Consider the following 19,753-nt stretch of genomic DNA (forward strand, 5'->3'; position numbering starts at 1 on the left):
CCTTTCCTCCTCATCACTTCACCTCCTCCTCCATCTTTGCTCTTCCCCTCTCCCCTAGCCTTGAAGCTTGAGCAAGAAGCCCAGTTTGGCAACACCTTTCCCCCAACATGGGTGAAGGAGGGTGACAGCCTCACCCTAAAATGTACCTTCACCTCAGCTCTGCTGCCCTTCCAGCAGGATGTCAGCTGGTTCAGAGATGGTAAGTATTGTTGAAAATGAGCCAAATGTTTTACAATTTAAATGTGTGCTTTAGGTTTGTCAGTTATTTTATTTAATTCTCTAGGCATCCAGCTGCATCAGTCTAGCACTTTGGAGATTAAGACAGTCGACAACAAGGCCTCCATCACTTTAAAGGTTGCACAGAAGGATCATGAAGGTGTTTACACTGCCCGACTGAGGACCTGGGATAATATCGAGGAACACAGTGCTTTCGTCTACGTCAAAGGTGAGGACCAACATGAAAGTGTTTTTTTTTTTTTTTTGTAAGTACTGCATGTATCGTTGGTCCTTTATCATGTAGTTTTAAAAGGTCTAATTATAAAAAAATTTCTCAGACATCAGGTCAATCAAGTGTTTTTATCATTATAATACAATTATAAAAAAATATATATAACAAAATGTATTGGTATGCATTGCATTTCACCATAAAATGTTTAGGGTGTTAAGCATAAAGGTTCAATCTTAAGCCTTTCAAATAATAGTTCAACTTGGTGAGATGGTTGAAAGCCCTGGAGAAGGCTAATAAAGGGACCTTGTGTTGAGATTGTTTTGTCAACATTTCAGGAGAAGTTCACCATTTAGGAAAATATGCATATCCCCTTTCTTGCCAAGAGTTAGATAAGAAGATCAATATCAATCTGTCAGTAAGTTTAGCTTAGCTTAGCACAAAGACTGAAAACAGTGGGAACAGCTAGCTTGGCTCTGTCCAACAAAATTCCCCTACGAGGCCCTCTAAAGCTCACTAATTAACATTATTATAAACAATGTTATATCTTGTTTGTGTAAAAGTTGTGGTTGTACAGGGGGGTTATGTGACAGAATATTTCTTGGCCGTGATCTTTGACTTGTCATCACAGACACCCCCAAATGTGAAACTACTACTTTTATGATGTCCTTTATAATGTATACATCTGCTCTTGGGCAGGCATGTAAATAGCTGTCACACCAGATCACATCAGAAACCACTCAAATACTGAATGGTGTCTCTAAACAGCCTGCCAACCTGTGTTTCAAATTATATGCTTCATTCTGAAGTGATCCCGTTTGTGTTTGAAAACCTGAGAAATGCATTGGAGAGACCTCAAGACCTTTGCATAAAAAATACCCCTATTTTTGGAGGATGGAATCATCATTTCATGTTCCAAGCTGGATAAATGGTGTTGTGACTGAAACCTTTACTCAAAACACTATTTGTATTCACCAGATTTTGGTGCTACTTTCATTTCTTGTCAGCAAGCTAGCCTGATTCATACAGGGAAATTGTTCCATCAATCAAGCTGTTCTGCTTTAGAGGGCTTGTTAACTCTGTTCAATGAAACTATATATTCTTCACAGACTGCTATTTTCTCTTGTACATTGTTTGCCGCATGCAAATAAACCAGTGAACAACTCCCACTTGACTCATCAAACATTTCAAATGTATCTGGGCAGCTCTGCAAGGAGCTTTGGCGTCTTTCAATGTAATTCCAGTGCTCTGGATGCATTGCACCTTAACTGCCACAGTCTCAGTATGATGTACACTGAATCATTCGTGAACTTGGTGAGCAACTATACATCAAAGATTAACACGTACCAGTCCAAACACACACAGATGACTCTTTTTGAAAAGTTCTTTTAAAATCTTAGCTCAGGTCTCTCTTTCTTATTAAAGGGATATTTCACCATTGGAAAGATGAATATATCTTTAAATTGGATCACTTATGTAGAAGAAATGACAACAAATTTTAGAAATTGGTGGCTTCTAGGCCGAGAAAGCCAGAAAATGTGTTTTTGGCTGATGTGGATGAAAGACACCAAATCCCAGAATGCACTTGCTTCGCTGCTTTCGAGTCTACTCCCAAGCCACGCCTACTGTTTACAGACAGACAGACAGTGAGACAGTCAACTCAACTCAAGTGTGTTTTATTGTCATTTCAACCATAAACGAAACAACGTTTCACCGTGGCTCAAGTGGTGTTACACATTTAAAATATATATAAAAACAACATTATATAAAAACGACATACAAAACAGGCTACATTTAGTACACACACATGTATAGGCTCCGTAAAGTTCAGCTAACGTTTACTAGCATTAGCGCTTGGTGGGCTGTAAACACTGAGTATAAAAACAGCCATAAATTTGCGTGGAATGTATAATGGTCGGCATTTAACAGTCACAAACTTCACCAGCAGTTAGTTGGATATAAGCACCAGTCCGTGTTAACACAGCCCACCTCCACTAGTCTTACCCGGCAACAGAGCAGCAGGCCTGGTAGCTGGATAGTCCGGTACACTGTTGTTCAGCCATGTTTCCACAACAACAAAAACACAGCAGTCTCTGAACTCGCGTTGGGAGTTTCATTGAAGTTGGATGTAGTCCAGTTTGTTGTCTATTGAGTGGACACTTGCAAGCAGGATTGATGGAACAGGTGGCCGGCTTAGCATTAGCTTTCCACCTAGCTAGCTCATAGTCCAGCCCCATCCAGCCCTCGTTTGGCGTTTCACCGCTGAGGAGGTCACCTTACTGGCTAGCGGTATAGAGCGACACCGCAGGCTGAGGTGCTGGTCTCCATGGCAGGCGAAGCTCGCACAGTGTGTCGAGTATTCCATCTGTAATAGTTTCCTTCATATTCTCCATTCTGTACCAATGTATCTCGGTGGTACGCATGTGCGGTAGTTTGAATGCACATAATTGTTGTAAAAGTTTTCTGCTGAAAAGCCAGTTCAAGATGGCTGACGCTCGTTTTGCTTCGGAAAGCTTCGTGTAAAGACGACAGTCCAACCCCCTATGGGCGGGTTGAAAACATGCGGAAGTAGCTCCTACTACTGGCTGTAGTCCATTTCATCTGGGCAAAAAATCTTCTGATGACGCAAAGATCGTTGTTTTACGTTATCGGAAGATTTTTTCCAGACCCACAATACAGAGATCTCTCGTCTCAGGGGGACATGAGGGAGGGAAGCACGGTCATTCGAAAATAAACCGTGTTTCTGCTGATACAAAGCTTAATGCTAAATCTCTGAATTATCCCTTTAAGAAGCTTTTCGGATCGACCTCTAGCTAACCCAGTAGAGTGTATGCCCCGTGTAGGCTGAGTCCTTGGCAGCGGCCTGGGTACAAATCCGACCCGCGCCCCCATTGCCACATGTCGTCCCCCGTCTTTCCCCCCCTTTCTTGTCTTCAAGCTATCCTGTCAATTAAAAAAAATAATCTAAAAAAGGTTTTCTACCAGAGCTGGAGGTACTTATTAGTGAATCAGCAAACTTCCTTGCTTGTGGGTTTTCTCCTTTATTCATCCATCATATTTGCATTACAAATAGGCATTACAGGAGAGCAAAGACAAATGAGAGAGGAGGAAACGGGAGGGAATGGAGGACCAGCATTCAAATTTAAAAACAGGAAAGAGATGTGCCTGATGTTGAATCTTTTTTTTTAAGAAGCATCTATTCCCAGCCAGAAGAGAAGGTCTGGGAACACATCTGATCACTTCAATCCGCTTAGCATAATTTTCTCATTTCTTTTTCTCCCTTCCCCTCTGTCTTATCACATGCTGGTAGTGATTCTATAGAATATGTTGATTCTGTTAATATGTTACTTCCTCCAGCCTTAGCCTCAACGTTTCACTCTCTGGCCCACATAATGTGGATGAGCTAGAATACTCATACTCAAATAATCCTTTCTTATATCATCTACTCATTTTTCTATCTAATCTTTTTCTTTCAATCCTTTTTTGCCCCCAATCAACTTTAGACTAATATCCATCTTCTATCTGTCTAATTCCTCATTTTTGCTTATTTTCTTCCATTGATCCAGTCTCTCCATCTTCCTCAGTTTTTTTTCCTCCTCTAACCAACTCTCTCCTCTTCATGCTGCAGATGCATCAGCTGCAGTGGTGGGAGGCCCCGCCTCTCCTCTGGGCGTCCAGGTATCAGACATCAACAAGGACTACGTCTTCCTTACCTGGCAGCCACCTAGTGCTGATGGAGCCTCAGCTGTAGAAGGTTATTATGTGGAAAGGTAAGGATTGGCTTAAATCACAGCTTACATCATTACATTTTTTATTTTTTTTTTTATTCAAGTGATTGAAGTGAAACAAAATGACGGTGAGATTGTAATTTCATGCTTGAACTTGGAAACAATAGTTAACAATCCCACCACAAGGTCCACTTAGTAGCTGTTATGGAGTATTTGATTGCACGACCTTCGTCAGCAGACAAGAGTTCCCCCAGTTATCAATGACTGATTCAAATGTTCAAATTTCCATTTTGCTGAGAATTTTAAGGACTTCTCTTCTTCACTTCTATGGCAATTAAGTCTGATTATCGAGCTTATTGCGGCTCAGAATATGTATCAAACATGCCATTATATCTACACGTGTGAATACAGACCAGTGACAGCTTCTGTAACATCTGGAAAATGATTGACGAGGGTTAGAATCAGCAGAGAAGTGAAATAAAAATGTTATTTAAAAAGGGCAAATCTCAAATCTAATAATCAATAGTAATATAAACAACGTATGATTAGTTTTATGGTCAATTCATCTTATTTTCTCAATTAACCAACAAAACATTTTCTGTGTAAAATGTCAAAAAATAGTGAAAAATTCCCAAGCTTACAGTACATAAAAAACATTCAAATTTTGTCCAATCAGTTGTCCAAAAACCCAAAGATATACTTTGCTGTCAAATTAGACAAAGAAAAGCAGCATAGGCTATCCTTTTAAAGTGAGTAGCTGGAACTATAGATTTTATGGCATTTTTAGCTAAAACAGAGAAATAGCTAAAACAGTTGTTTTCTGCTGGTTTTCATTACATATGGCCAATTAAAATTCAGTTGGGTGTATTGATATAAAGTTTTTTGACTTAAGTGGATTTTCCCTTGCCAGAAATATTCAGAAGATCTCTTACAGTAAACTCACATTGATTGAATCTCCATAGAAAGTCTTATTTTTGTTTGTATTTAAAGCCATTTCCTGTATTACAAGTCAACAATAGACCTACAGTAAGACTATCCTGCTGAACCTCATCTTTCTCTGCGTGCTGCTGGTGAGGAAATTGGATTGGGCTAGATAAAGATGGCAGTGGTGGTGGCCAGCAGTGGTGTTGTATCCATTTGGCAGAGTTCACATGAGATAGATGGTATACATGGTAATTATCAGCCCTCGACACTATGTTGACAGCAGAGTCAAAGACTCCGGCAGGAGAACAGGTGCTGCACTTATTACCAACACCAATCAATCGTGTGTGTGTGTGTGTGTGTGTGTGTGTGTGTGTGTGTGTGTGTGTGTGTGTGTGTGTGTGTGTGTGTGTGTGTGTGTGTGGTGTGTGGTGTGGTGTGTGTGTGTAGAGCAAAAGATTGTTCATTAGTGTGTGTTTTTGTGAAATGCTCCTGAAGGTTTTGGCTTTTGGGTAAGGATGGAAAATGTAAGATATCTCCCAGTTCCCTAGCAACCTCCTCATGGTCAGAAAACTGCACTCCTTTCTGTCTTTGTTTATTGCAAATGGCAACAATTTGTTATCGATGTTGTATAATCTGAGCTCGCATTCTATTTTAAAATCAGGTTTTACGGCATTTGGTAGCCCATTATATTTTGCATGATGGTCTCTGGTCACAATTATGGGTCTTGGGGGGATATTTACTGGCTTACATGTTTAGTTGTGCAGCCTAAAATCCTTTGAAATTGTTTTTTTTATAATGTTACACCCTGCAGACTGCACATTAAGTTGTTCAAACCTTATGTATTTTGTTCTTTGTTTCCCTCTTATTTCTCTCTCTCTCTCTCTCTCTCTCTCTCTCTCTCTCTCTCTCTCTCTCAGATATGACCTCGGTCATGGTAAGTGGGTGCGCTGCAATGTGCATATTCAGAAAATGTGCTACTACCCAGTGTGTGGGCTAAAGGAAGGAACTCTGTACCAGTTCAGAGTTCGTGCTGTTAACCAGGCTGGAGCAGGGCGTCCCTCCATGGCTACAGAGCCCGTCCTCACTGCAGATCCCCTGGAACACACCAGGACCATGGGTAAACATTACACACTCTGACAGTCAAATTGCCATATAAAAAGACTGTGACATGTCACTACACAACAGCTAGAAAAACACAAATTGGTGACACAATTAAAGCAAAAACAACATAACCTGACTGTTGGGTTGTAGATGTGTAATCATAACAACTAATAAATCCATATGCTGATCATGAACTCTTGAGAAATGTATGCAATATCATCAAGTAACCACGTAAGCTTTTCAATCAGAAAAGCTATTAAAAACATCTTGTACTTTACCAGTTCCCTAATACAAAGTGAGTAAAATAAGTAGCAATCACACAACTATCCCCTGCAGTAATGTTACATTACAAGACACCTGTTCATAATGAGGTTGAGTTGCAGTCTATATTATTAATGCTCATAATCAACTATTCATTTGTGAGCTCATCTGAGAAGATAAATACATGTGGTGTAGTAAAAGTGCAGCGTGGCCTGCTGTTAATCCCTTCTCATTCTCCAAGTATCTTTTACTCTACTGGAGGGACATTCTTACAAAAGATATATATATATATCGCTCCAAAATCTTCCATAGGTGTTCAGTTGCCTTGAGATCTGGTGACTGTAAAGGCCATAGCACACGATTCACATCATTTCCACACTAATCTAACCATTCAGTGACCTCTTGTGCTCTGTATGGGTTTCATTATGTTTCTCCACTCATTTATTCAGGTGTTTCCTTTAATATGTGACTTATTTGCATCTGCTTCTACAAAGAGCATCAGCGCAGTGTCAGAGAATCAGTCCTGCTGTTTATTCACCTCATCTGCCTCAGTTGCTGTGTTTACACCTGCAAAGGCCATCAGAGAGAAAACCGATGCGTGTACTGTAGATGTGGATATCATTTTATAAAGCCGGAAGGTTCTTGCAGACGTTAATGCGACAGCTTCTTAATATCATCCTGGAATGGAACTTTGTTTCTTAAAACATGACTTTTAAGGCATTTAGGTTTTGTTAACTACTTTATATACAAAGGAGGGATGAGAACAACCGGAGGAGATGTAACGTAGATCATTGAGTCTGTTAGTGTGTGTGTTAGAGGGGGGACAGATGGGCTCTGGTCAAATGTTGCAGATCATTAAACACAGATGAAGGACAGGCAGAAGGTTGACTTGCCTCCAGCCTGCTCTCCATCCTTGCATGTTGCTCTCTCTCTCTCTCTCTCTCTCTCTCTCTCTCTCTCTCTCTCTCTCTCTCTCTCTCACCTCTTTGTGTCTCTGGCTCTCTTACCAGTGGCTGCTCCTCTACTATTAACACTAATAGTGTTATCATGTGCTCTCCTATAACTTCATTACCCTGATATGACTTCCTTCTTTATTCCCTCTGCCCCCCAACCTATCTCTCTCTCCCTCTTTCTCTCTCTCTCCCCCCCCCCCCCCGTTTCTCAGTGGTCAAAGTAGACAGAGGGAGGACGATCACCATTACAAAAGATGAACTCGAAGGTGAGAATGCCACATTTTTATTTCACCATGTATAATTTTGTCATAAAAAGATGCCATTTTAACATTTTCAGCCCTGATTTCAAACAGCATCTATGTTTTACTGGCACACAGGGTGCCGTCTCCTCGTCTTTAGGCTGCCTCGGGCTCGTGGCTTAATGCATCTTCATATTATATTTAACAACGAGCTGCAGTAATTGTATGGCTGAGGCAATGAATATTTCCCCCATTTGCAGGTTTGAAAAGAATGAGCAGTCCCCGGTGGTGTCCTGGTTAATGCACATAATGGCCCGAGGTAGTGCGAGTGCCTGTGAAGAGAGTTGATAACCTTGGCAATGTAACTCATAGACAGAAATAAAGGGAGATGAGGATGAAGATGTGTTTGAGGAGGAAGCCAGAAAATAAATGTAGCAAATGCTGTGCATTCATACTTCCTTTGTCCGGTTCCTTAATGTAGCAGAACGTGTTTATGCAGGTGTGAAAGAAAAAGAGAAAGCATCGGATGTGTGTTTGTCTGCAGCTTTTTTCAAGTTACATTTAAGCAAACTTGTGAGATTATTCTTCCATTAAACTTGGACTGATTTTGCAATACACATAACTTCCTACACACTTTTGAAATGCTTATTGCTTTACACTTTACTAATTACACTCTTATGTCAGTGCATTAGGTATGGAGCTAGAGCCAGGAGGCAATTAGCTTAGCTTAGCATGAAGACTGGAATGCAGATGGAAGCAGCTAGCCTGGCTCTGTCTGAAGTTAAAAATAACGCCTACCTGAACTTTTTTAACACATGTTCATCTTGTTAACCAGTACATAAACAGGAATGTAAAAGTGACATTTTGTGGTTTAACCAGAAGTTACTTGCTGCAATTTATCTACTATTTATATTTACTATTTATAAACGCAAACCTTAGCTAGTCGCCAACGGGCTCCACCTTCATATGTCACATACAGACGTGAGAGTGGTATTGGTTTTCTCATCCAACTCTCAGGGAAAAAAAAGCGAATAAGGGTATTTACCAAAATGTCAAACTATTCCTTTAAATATAATATAAAAAAATACACAGCATTACTTTTTATGTCAAAAAGAAACGCTTTCACTTTTTGGCCCTAAATATCTCCTTGGTTTCTTTAGCTGCATGTTTAGGATTATTCTCGTGCTGCATTGTCCTAAAATAAAAAGGGATATGAGTTGTATACGTTTGCCCAGTGTGGATGTGAACAACCACCTCACCCTTAAAATGAAACATCAATGCAACATTGATTTCAAATCCAATGTGCTTGAGTGCAGAGCATACTAATAAAAAAATACAAACAGACACACAGTCACGCACACACAGGCTTGCTGCTTCTACCAGATCAGCATCGGCCCTTTTACGGCACTCACGGCAAAGAGACCAGACTTACACAGAGACATACGGGCACAAAAAATGAGGACTTTTAACTAAATCTGAACACTTCCATCGACCTTAAGTCACTTGGAGAGTCATTGAAAGTGTGCTGACTTAAGCCATTTGACTGTATGTTATCCGGTATACTAATGTATTAGGAATGGAGGTGACATTTGGGGCAGCAAGGTAAATCTCACCCATTGTGTGAATTCACCAGACAACGCATTACATTTCCTGATGCAAAAAATATTTGCATTAGGAAATGTAATGCGTTGTCTGGTGAATTCACACAAAAAGAGCATAAAAAAGACTCAGCAGACCAGTAATTTTTGGACTCCATTATCTCATTCTCACTGACCTTATTCTGACTATTTTTCTTCCTCCTCCTCCTCTTCCTCCTCCTCCTCTCTTTGCCCTGTAGGTCAGGTCAAAGCTCCTTTCCCTCCTACAAATGTCCACGCCTGCGAGGTGAGCGACACCTACGTGGTGCTGAGCTGGGCCGAGCCTGAACCCAGAGGCAGGGAGCCGCTCACCTTCTACGTGGAGCGGGTCAGCCTTTACTCCCACACCAACATAGACACACAAATGTTCATTATTACAATAACTCTGGGTATCTTGGTTGATGACAGTTAACCCTTTGTCACTTTCCTAAACATAACATATTTCATCCTAAAGGACAACTTGCAGAGAAATTTGAAACTGGATTAAAATAAGTACTCCAATTTATTTTGGTGGAAGTTGATTATTCAAGGAATGCATTCAAGGAAGCATTGACATCTGAAATATGAGAGTAGACACGCACACACACACACACACACACACACACACACACACACACACACACACACACAGCTGTCTCTTTGACTGGTACGGTACTGTAGTAGGTAAACAACACAACCACAGTTGCAGATTATAGACCAAAAAGGAGCCATACATACTGGCTTGACTGCTGCACACATACAAACGCACACACACACACACACACACACACACACACACACACACACACACACACACACACACACACACACACACACACACTTCTATCTACCACTGTGGTGTCAGTCTAAATGGGAATTTGTGGACTCATTAAAAGCCAGCAGACCTTGATGTTGCTCTTTCGTGCCCTGCGCTTCGGCATTGCGGTTTGATTTTCTTGCTTGCACACTTAAAAGAGTTTCTTTTATTTTGACTGTTGATTTAAAACTACCTGGATCTGAGATCTGAACGTGTTGTTTGCTTCAAGATCAGTCAAAAGTTTATTCTAGTTTTAACTTGGTGCATTCAAGGTAATGTCTATAAAAAAAAAACCATTTAAAATTTTGAGTTTTTCTCCCCAACACAAAGAATGCCAAAAATAACAACATTGTCCTCCAACATATCAAAGTGTGGGGACTGACCTGTTCCTAACAACAATAAACGGCTTTGGCTCTCCAATATCAACCCAGACACCCCACAGCTTCTAGCTCCAATAATCACGAAAACTGCCACAGGAAATAGATTTTTATTGGACTTTTATAAGTTGCCAGGGTAATAAAACTGTCAAATCTGTCAAAAGCGTCTGAAATTACTAAAGTCTGCTGCTTCACTTCTGCTTATATAATGATGGGAACATTCAAATATCCCTTTCACCCTTGAGCAAGCAATTTATAATCACTGAGCTCTTTTACGTACTAGTTTTCTTTTGTTAGGTTTTTCCTTCTTAGAGAAGGGAGGGAGTTAGAGAAGAAAATAATGATAAATCCTCAGAGAAAAGCAGAAAAGTAAAATAGAGACGGTTAGATGAAGAATATGTCAAGATGAGTCAGTGGTTATCCACAATTTACCTGTTTTTTTTGTATATATAGCTTGGCTCTCTATCTGCACATTTTTCTGCCTTTCTATATGTGAAAATGTACAAATATTTCTGCCTGGAAGTTTTTGCCTATCACATCACACCTAGTCTATAGCCACAACGGTCCACTTCCGGGATTGCTCTGTTGCCGCCGGAAAATGCCCCGGATTTCACTCTTTTTCAACCGGATGTCCATTACCTTATGCTTTTCTTTGTGTTGTGTTAATTTTAAACTGCAGTGAATTTATGAGGACTACGGTTAACTGTTCTTCAGATCTCTGCAGGGTAAATCCAGACAGCAAGCTAGACAATCTGTCCAATCTGAGTTTTCTGTTGCACGACTAAAACAACCTTTGAATGTACACGACACATGTTCCACCAAAACAAGTTACTTCCAGGGGGCTATTTTGCAGTGGCACCGTGGCTCGGCTCGGCGCTTTGCTCCGCCCATGACGATTGTGATTTGTTTTAAAGAAATGGCAATAAACCAGAGCACGTTTTTCTCCCATCTCGGAATGCTGTGTGTACTAGCCAGACCCTCCTTCACAGTGCTGTGGAAGAAGGTCTGGCAATGTGAGACTACATCACACCAATGTGCCAATCTTTATTCCTCTTTCCCCTTGTCTGCACGTAAAGTGGTTTACTCCGAAACTATGCAATCGGCAGTTAACTACAGAATAAGTGATTGTACAAAATCCGAATGAATTATGGGACTTTTTGGCAGTCTTGGCAGATTGAATCCTCCAGCATAATTGAAGGAGACTGAATAATGTCCTTGGAATGGATGTAGATTGTGCTTTTGAAATTGTCTTTGTTTTTTATTTTCTTCTTTTTTTGCTGTACATGGATCAGTCCCTGGTAGGGAAGAGCAGCTGGGAGCTGGCCAGTCTGGACATGATGGTAAACTCTCCCAGGTTCCCGGTGTTTGACCTGGTCAAAGGCAAGCAGTACTGCTTCAGAGTGCGCTCCATCAACAAGTACGGTGTCAGCGACCCTTCTGAGCCGAGTGCACCCATCTCCTTGGGAAAGCCACAAGGTGAGAAATGTGCTATGTACCGTTTTGTACTTTGGTGAAATAAGCAATATTAAAGTGTAAAAAGACTCATTTACAAGTAAAATCCCTGTACTCAAAATTTTACCCAAGTACAAGTGAAAAAGTATTGTAATATTTTATACTATTATGTGCTTAAAGTTTCAAAAGTAAAATGACTCATGATACAGTATGGCCCCTTATAGAGTATTAACATTATTATATATATGATTATAATGATTTGATTTGTTAACATGTACGCAGCATTCTAATTTTTAATTTTAACTACTTTATATGTTGATGGGAAGTTTTATCTATAACAATGCATCATATTTTGTTCGTGGATTACATGTTTTGTATGTTAAAGTAGCTGGCAACTACAGTATAGTTGTCAGATAAATGTAGCGTGGTAAAGAGATGGAAATCACTGAAATGTAGTAGAATAGCAGCGTACAGTGGAAATACTCAAATACAAGCAACTCAAAGTTGTACTGAAGTACAGTGCTTGAGTAAATCACTTAGTCACTTATCAAGTTCTGTGTGAATTTTCCAAAATCCATGGAAGAGTTGATTTGATTCTATCTTTTATTTAATTACCATTCAATGATTGAAGCTAAAGTTTAACCTGATGGCTTTTCATCTGATTCCCATCAGCGGTGCCAGCTCCACCTCACTCTGTCATGGCCATCAGAGACACAGACACCTCGGTGCTGCTCCAGTGGAAAGAACCCAAAGAAAAAGACGACATTCAGGGCTACTACCTGTACTACAGTGAAAGTGGCAAACAAGACTGGAAGACTGTCAACAACAAGCCTGTTAGCAAAACCAGGTAATGGAGACATATATATTAAAACAATGTCTTAGAAGGTTTTGTTGTCATGTTTCTGGTTGGCTGCAGGGAGAATAGTTGGTGTAACGTTAGTCTGAATAACAAAATAAAGAATCCAGCTAAAAAAATAATTCCACTAAATATTTCTATTAATACAGCCAGGTAATTGCATTGAGCTAAAGATGTAATGGTTGACCAGGATTTGACCGACCATTCAACCTGTCTGAACTTCATCTCTCCTCCTCAGATTTACAGTCCATGGCCTCAAGAACCGAAGGGAATATGTGTTCAGGGTGAAGTCTGTGAGCCGAGCAGGAAACAGCAACTATTCAGATGAGTCTCGTCCCATTCTCGTCAAATCGGCCATTTGTAAGTGCACCCGCGAGCCAGGTCCCAAAATAGTGAACACGAAATTTCTTTCAGGACAAAACTCAAGGACTTTTTAAGTCTTTTCTGATGATTTTACTAATCAAGCAACTCCTGCAGTGGTTTACTTTGAAGCAGGTTATATAAAAGTTAATATTTCAATGTTGAATCTATCAATCAGTGCATTTTTGTCAAAGGTTTCATAAAGATTTGACATTGGCATTCTTAGATCCACCCAACACCAACACAATAAAGAAAAGGGATAGATAAATGCTGTACTTTACATCAGAGACATTTTTGTGTAGCAGTAGATTAGATTTTAGACCAAGTGTGGGCAAGAACAGCTCATAATGTCGTAACTCCTGTCTAATGCTACTGGCATCATATTCAACTGAGATTGTGCTCCTTCCACATGTCAGTCTCCATATGTTTGGTTATGTAGCCTTCATCAGATGACTGTGCATCAGATGAATCCTCTCTCTTATTATGGTCGGTTTATACTGTAGCTGTGTGGAGACACACTTGTTGAACCTTGTTACTTGCAGTGTTGCAGGCTCAGATAATGTGCTCTCTGCAGCCTGCAGTAAAGTACAATGATGACTCATTTTGCTTGCCTCTCACTCACCAGAGTATTCTCACATCTACTCTGCCACTCAGCCATTACCTGAGGATAAATGGCTGCAGTCCAATTCTTTGTGAGGAATACATGTTTTATCAAATAGAATGAGTTGAATATTTCTTTCTTATTTTATTCTCATTCAGGAATGCTCAATATGGGCCTAGAGTTATGAATTTGCAGTTGTAGTCTGCCTGGAAGTTATTGGCTTTTCTTGGCCTATTTAGCAAGAATAGGTGCTGGCTGAGATTTTCTCTTCTTCTATCACCTATGAAAAAATAAATAATTCTGTTTAAATTCCTTCTGCTTGCTCCAGCTGTTCCCTCGGCTCCCTCTGCCATCGCCCTGCTGCTGTGCACTGAATCAGAGATGGTGTTGGGTTGGAGGGGCCCCGCATGTAACGGGGGAGACCCTGTGCGTGGATACTACCTGGACCAGAGAGAAAAGGGCATGGATACGTGGAGAGAGGTCAACGTTGAGCCCACCAAAGAAAGGCAGTTTAAAGTCAGTAAATCCCCAGCACGATGCAAGTATGGTGTAGTGTGATGCTCGCGGCATGTCGGTCAGTCAGTCAGTCCACTACTTTGGTAAAAAAAAAAAAAAGTCCACTACTTTGTGTTATAGACATTCATGGTGCCCAGAGAATGAATCCTAATAACGTTGGTGATCCTCTAACTTTTCCTCTAGGGTTAACAACAGGTTGAGATTTTTGCTATTGGACAAATTTTGTACGGACAATCATCGTTCCCAGACGATGTATCCTGATGAATTTGGTGATCCGCACGGATCAGGTTAAAAGTTTGATTTGTCCAGTAATTTATTAAAGGTCCCATGGCATGAAAATTTCACTTTGAGGTTTTTTAACATTAATATTAGTTCCCCCATCCTGCCTATGGTCCCCCAGTGGCTAGAAATGGCGATAGGTGTAAACCGAGCCCTGGGTATCCTGCTCTGCCTTTGAGAAAATGAAAGCTCAGATGGGCCAATCTGGAATCTTCCCTATATGACGTCATAAGGGAAAAGGCTACCTCCCCTTTCTCTGCTTTGCCCGCCCAGAGAATTTGGCCCAGCTGTCGGTACACGATCCGTGCTGCCTGCATGATCCGTTCTGCACATGCGAAAAATGTTCGCGCATGCGCTGTTGTACAAGGATTTACGACACTGCACGATCTGTTCCACACTTCCGGTCGACAGCCTCCACAGGCAAGCTAACGTTAGTTTAGCTAACAGCTAATTCGGCTGACCGCTAGCTGATTGTAGCGGTCTGCCGTTAGCCTCCATAGGCAAGCTAACGTTAGTTTAGCTAACGGCTAATTCGGCTAACCGCTAGTTGATTGTAACCGCTAGGTGAGACAGCAGGTAAACTTTAAAAGACCTTCAAAATAAAACTTGAAAATAAACGTTAACATATATAACAGCTGTTACGTCAGTTTACTTTACTACTTGTGCTCATTTAAAATACAATCACTCAATACTTATCGTTATTACTGTAAAGTCTCAATTTAGCTTTAGCCTGCTTTTCCCATTAAGTTTGACTTAACGTTATTTTAGACTGAATCTAGCGGTTAGCTGAATTAGCTGTTAGCTAAACTAACGTTAGCTTCCTGGTGGAGGCTAGCGTGGAACAGATCGTGCAGTGTCAAAACAGTATCATCATCTGCGCATGTGCGAACATCTTGCGCATGTGCAGAACGGATCGTGCAGGCAGCACAGATCGTGTACCAACACCACCAATGAGAAAGAGACAGACATCATGGCTTGCAAAGTGGCAGTTGGTCAAGCCACACCCCTACTCACCTTGCCCCCCCTCTCTTCTCCTCATTTTGTTGTAACCAGAAACCGACATTGAACGAGCTTAGTTAAATCAGTCACTCCAGGTATTCCAGGTGACAGTGGATGGGAGTAAAGTCAGTAGGAAAGAGATGGCACTTGACATTTGTCTGGGAGACTGCGTCATGAGTAATTGGACGAGATGACATTTCCATTTCAATAGCATTTAAAGCTACACAGAAATGGCACATCCTAAGTAAAGCTCATTGTGGGACTGGCTCTAGTGGCTGTAATTCTGCACCAAGGCTGAATTTCTGGAAAGAAACTTCAGATACTGTATTAGGGGACCACAGAAGCCTATATAAAAGCATCCAAAAAGCAGCATGTCATAGGACCTTTAAAGTTTATGACCCAAATACCTGCAAAGCTAATGATTTCCCCATCAGTCTCAGTTGTTCTTTGTGTTTTGTGCAAATTAGCAAATATTAGCATGATAATACTCTAAACTAAGACTGTGAACATAATAACAGTTATATCTACTAAACATCACCATGTTGGTGTTGTCATCATGAACATGTTAGCATGCCGACTTTAGCATTTAGCGTAAAGCACCACTGTGCCTAAGTAAAGCCTCGCAGAGCTGCTGGAGACTCTTGTTTCGACGTGTAGACTTTTTTCCTTTTTCATATCATTTCACATAATGTACAACAATGTGTTTTCTGTTAACTGACAGTATGGAAACAAAACCCTAATTATGTTAACTTACCACTTCATTTAGTACTGCAGTGGCCTTAAAATAATGGAAACATTGGCTCAAGCTCCCTTATCTACATTGGCTGTGTCACTAGGCAACAAGCTGTGTCCATGGAGCCCTGGAGGAAAGTTAAATCTTTACCCTGTCTCAGGGAGATTACAGGTACTCAGTAATTAGACATTGTGCAAATGTGTTATAAGTGAGTGGTTGTTTTTACACAGACAAATCCAATTAGAAAGAAAATGACTGTATACAAAGATTAGCCCTACACGTTGTTAAGTGCAGAGTCTTGGGGATCCGAGACCCCTTTCCTAGAAGGAACCCTCTGATGAGAACATGTAGCGCCCCCTTTTGGGTTAAATGAACAATTTCAACAGCCTTACATCCTCTGAAAGAGCAATTTCCACTTCCCACAACAGCTGTTTTATGCTGGTATTTAAATCAGGTTGCTGACTTTCTGGATGTAAAGTAGAGTAATTGGAATATTGATTTTGTGCCACTTTTCTTTTCTTGGTAGAAGTTGTGCAGTAAATGTAAATGACATTGCCATGAAAGCTTCCACAATTTTAGCTGTCAGGATCATGTCACCGATCGTGCTTTATTAGATCAAAAAACAAAGTGAACCTCTTGTGTTTTTCTCTCCTTGAATTGAAATTCTACCATAAACTGTCTAGAAGTACACAGAGCATTTGCTTAAGTAAAAGTACCAATATAACACTGTAAACAATACTCCTTTACAAGTAAAAGTATATTTAAAATCCTACTTAAAGTACAGAAGTATTATCAGCAAAATGTCCTTTTTTTATCAAAAGTAAAAGTACTCATTCTACAAAGAAATCCGTGATATATTATAATATATCACATTATTAGATTGTTAATACTAATGCATGAATGCATAAGCAGCATTTCCCTATTGCAGTTGGTCAAGGTGGAGCTAGTTTTAACTACTTTACATGTTGTTAGGTAGTTTTGTCCAGTGGTTGTCAACCTAAGGGTCGGTCCTCTATAAGGACACAAAATAAATCTGAGGTTTTGTGAGATCATTCATGGGGAACAAGAGAAAAAAAGTTGTGCTTCATAAGTTTACGTGCACTTTTCTCCTCAAACAGTTTATTTAAATCAAAGAAGTTTAGAAAAGAAATATTTCTTTGGAACTGCTAACAACTTACACATCTGAATCATGACAAGGGGCTGAACTACAAACCAAAAATGTTGGCAACAACGGTTTTAGTCTTGACAATGCATTGTATTTTATAAGCTTTATGTAGAATCTTAACCTGCAGTGGAACTTGCGACTACAGCTGTAGTGGAGTAAAGAGTACAATATTTCCCTGTGAAATGTAGTAGAGTAAAAGTAAAAGAAGCCTTAAATGGACATAGCCTACTCAAGTAAAGTTGATTGCTTTATTGTGATTAATTTTGTCATGATGAAGCATCCCAAACAAAGTTAGATTTCTCATTGGAAGTTGAAAAATATGTGTCAAATGAATCAAATGCAGCCTGTTCGCCATCTACTGGATGAAAGCTGTACTTTCCTTCACTTATTTTGTCAGACAACCTTTGCATTTCTCAGTGTGGACTGTATATCGATCTGATAAGAAGGTAGTCATTCTACCTAAATGTGGTTAGAGAAGGATCTATAGATAATGAAGGGGGTGGTAGGTGGGGGAAATAGTTTTTCAGATAGGGATTGCTATTACTGTGAAATAAGCTCCCTCTGGTTGTGTCAATTAGTTGCCGGGTGAGAGCCAAGAGGAGCAGCACAAGTTCACAACTGTTCACGGAGGCGATAAGGGCCTTAAAGTCTAAGTGTCTGTGAATAGGAAGATCAATGAACAGATCAATAAGGCTTCTCTTCCCAAAGCAAAAGTGTCTAGGGGGCTCAGCAAAAAAATGCAGTGACAGCAGCAGCAGTAAAGCTAATGCCTTGTTAAATCCCTGCTTGAGTCTAGAGAGTTGTAACTGTACAACCAGGGAACTTTTGCTCCTATATGATGTGCCAACTGAGCCGAAAACATGTACTGTATTATACTGGAGAATTCAGAATATGTACAGATTATAAAGTCCATCTGGCCTTCTCTTCCCGGCTTTTGAGTTAACAAACGTAAACACATCAAAATGAAGTAACCATCCCATGTTGGATTATCTCTACACCAGAATATTTTAGCGTTTTGTCAAACCATTTAATGGAAAATTGTCATTCTTCAATCACACAATCTGTTTTCCCACTAAATGCTCTTGAACCTGCCAACATCAGTGACCAGAGAAAGAAAACCACTTCCTAAATGTGCAACTAAAGACCTTTGTTGAAGTAAGATGTAAAACATGATTTAGACAACATATTTTCAAACCACTTGTCTTCTTATAAAAAAAAAAAAAAAGAATTAGTATATACTGTAGTCTGCACTTGTTTGTCTTTAGCTTGACTTATGGACACTATTTCACTATTACACATCATTTTACCAGAGTTAATCAGATTTTCTGTGCCTGATGTAAATCCACAGGTTTGCAACCTGACTAGTGGACACTTCTACCAATTCCGTGTGTTTGCTGCCAACATGGCTGGCGTCGGGAAGCCCTCAGAAGCCAGTGAAGCTTTCCTGTGTGAGAAGTGGACGATGCCAGAGCCAGGTAAGGAGAGAAAATGTCACTTCACTTTCAGATCATTTCGTACACTTGGTAGAATTTCCAGCTAACGAACTCATGCTGTGTAAGTTAAGACAGTTGTACCCCAAGTTTCATTCAGGTCAGTGTCCAACATAACAGCAGTAGGTCCTAACCTGTCTCAGGCAGAGTAGTAGTTCAACTCTATGTCTCCATAGATGACGGGAGGCGTCACAGCTGTATTATAAGACAGTGCTGTCTCACAGACAGCGCTCACATCCCGCAAAGGTCAGGGGAGGAAGTTACATTCACATACATTCACATGTACATACATACACATAATACTCACATTCATACATACACAGAAACTGCAGTAGAGACACTGGATAAGATGTTTTTGAACCAGACTGTCACAGATGAAAGTGGGGTACCTACAACGTGACTTGTTACGTAGGTAAGAATAGCTGTTGTAAATGATCCATTAGCATCTTCACACATGCATAGATGAGTGAAGAAGGACTGTATTTGGTATTCTATAATCTTGTATGTCCAGCATGAGTTTAAATACACCTTCAGGAAGACCGGAACTTCAGAGTTGGGATGGCACTACACAACACCACATTGTGGTTAAACTGTGCTGTTTAATCTTAAGTCTCCTCGAACAAGATTTCATTAACTGCTTCTGTGTAAGTCTCCTGAACCTTCTTTACGTACACAAAGTCGACCTGCTCCTGAGTTTTTCCATAACAATGCAGAAAGTGGAACACACCTAAATGTGCGACAACTGATAATAAAAATAACAAATTCTCACTGCTGGTATAATTATTGAAATATCCCTTCCAGACATGTTTTAATGGTTTAAGACACATACAAATGCTCTGTG

The 19,753-nt window shown here is 40.2% G+C and overlaps 1 protein-coding gene across 3 annotated transcripts in view; it reads left to right on the forward strand.

Annotated features, from left to right (window-relative positions):
- The window catches only part of myom3 (myomesin 3), a 68,215-nt gene that overhangs the window by 29,654 nt on the left and 18,808 nt on the right, over positions 1–19,753 (forward strand). For all 3 annotated transcript variants that reach the window (XR_003692759.1, XM_028580238.1, XM_028580237.1), the window contains exons 9-19: positions 59–199; positions 284–445; positions 4,074–4,215; positions 6,015–6,214; positions 7,625–7,678; positions 9,489–9,616; positions 11,754–11,937; positions 12,586–12,760; positions 13,008–13,129; positions 14,059–14,246; positions 18,771–18,897. Coding sequence is in view for 2 of the 3 variants with exons in the window: in XM_028580238.1 (XP_028436039.1) it covers positions 59–199; positions 284–445; positions 4,074–4,215; positions 6,015–6,214; positions 7,625–7,678; positions 9,489–9,616; positions 11,754–11,937; positions 12,586–12,760; positions 13,008–13,129; positions 14,059–14,246; positions 18,771–18,897 (1,623 nt within the window). In the remaining variant the exon portion in view is untranslated. The remainder of the gene's footprint in view (positions 1–58; positions 200–283; positions 446–4,073; positions 4,216–6,014; positions 6,215–7,624; positions 7,679–9,488; positions 9,617–11,753; positions 11,938–12,585; positions 12,761–13,007; positions 13,130–14,058; positions 14,247–18,770; positions 18,898–19,753) is intronic.

The sequence above is a fragment of the Perca flavescens genome, chromosome 6 (assembly GCF_004354835.1).
Source record: "Perca flavescens isolate YP-PL-M2 chromosome 6, PFLA_1.0, whole genome shotgun sequence".
Lineage (NCBI taxonomy): Eukaryota > Metazoa > Chordata > Actinopteri > Perciformes > Percidae > Perca > Perca flavescens.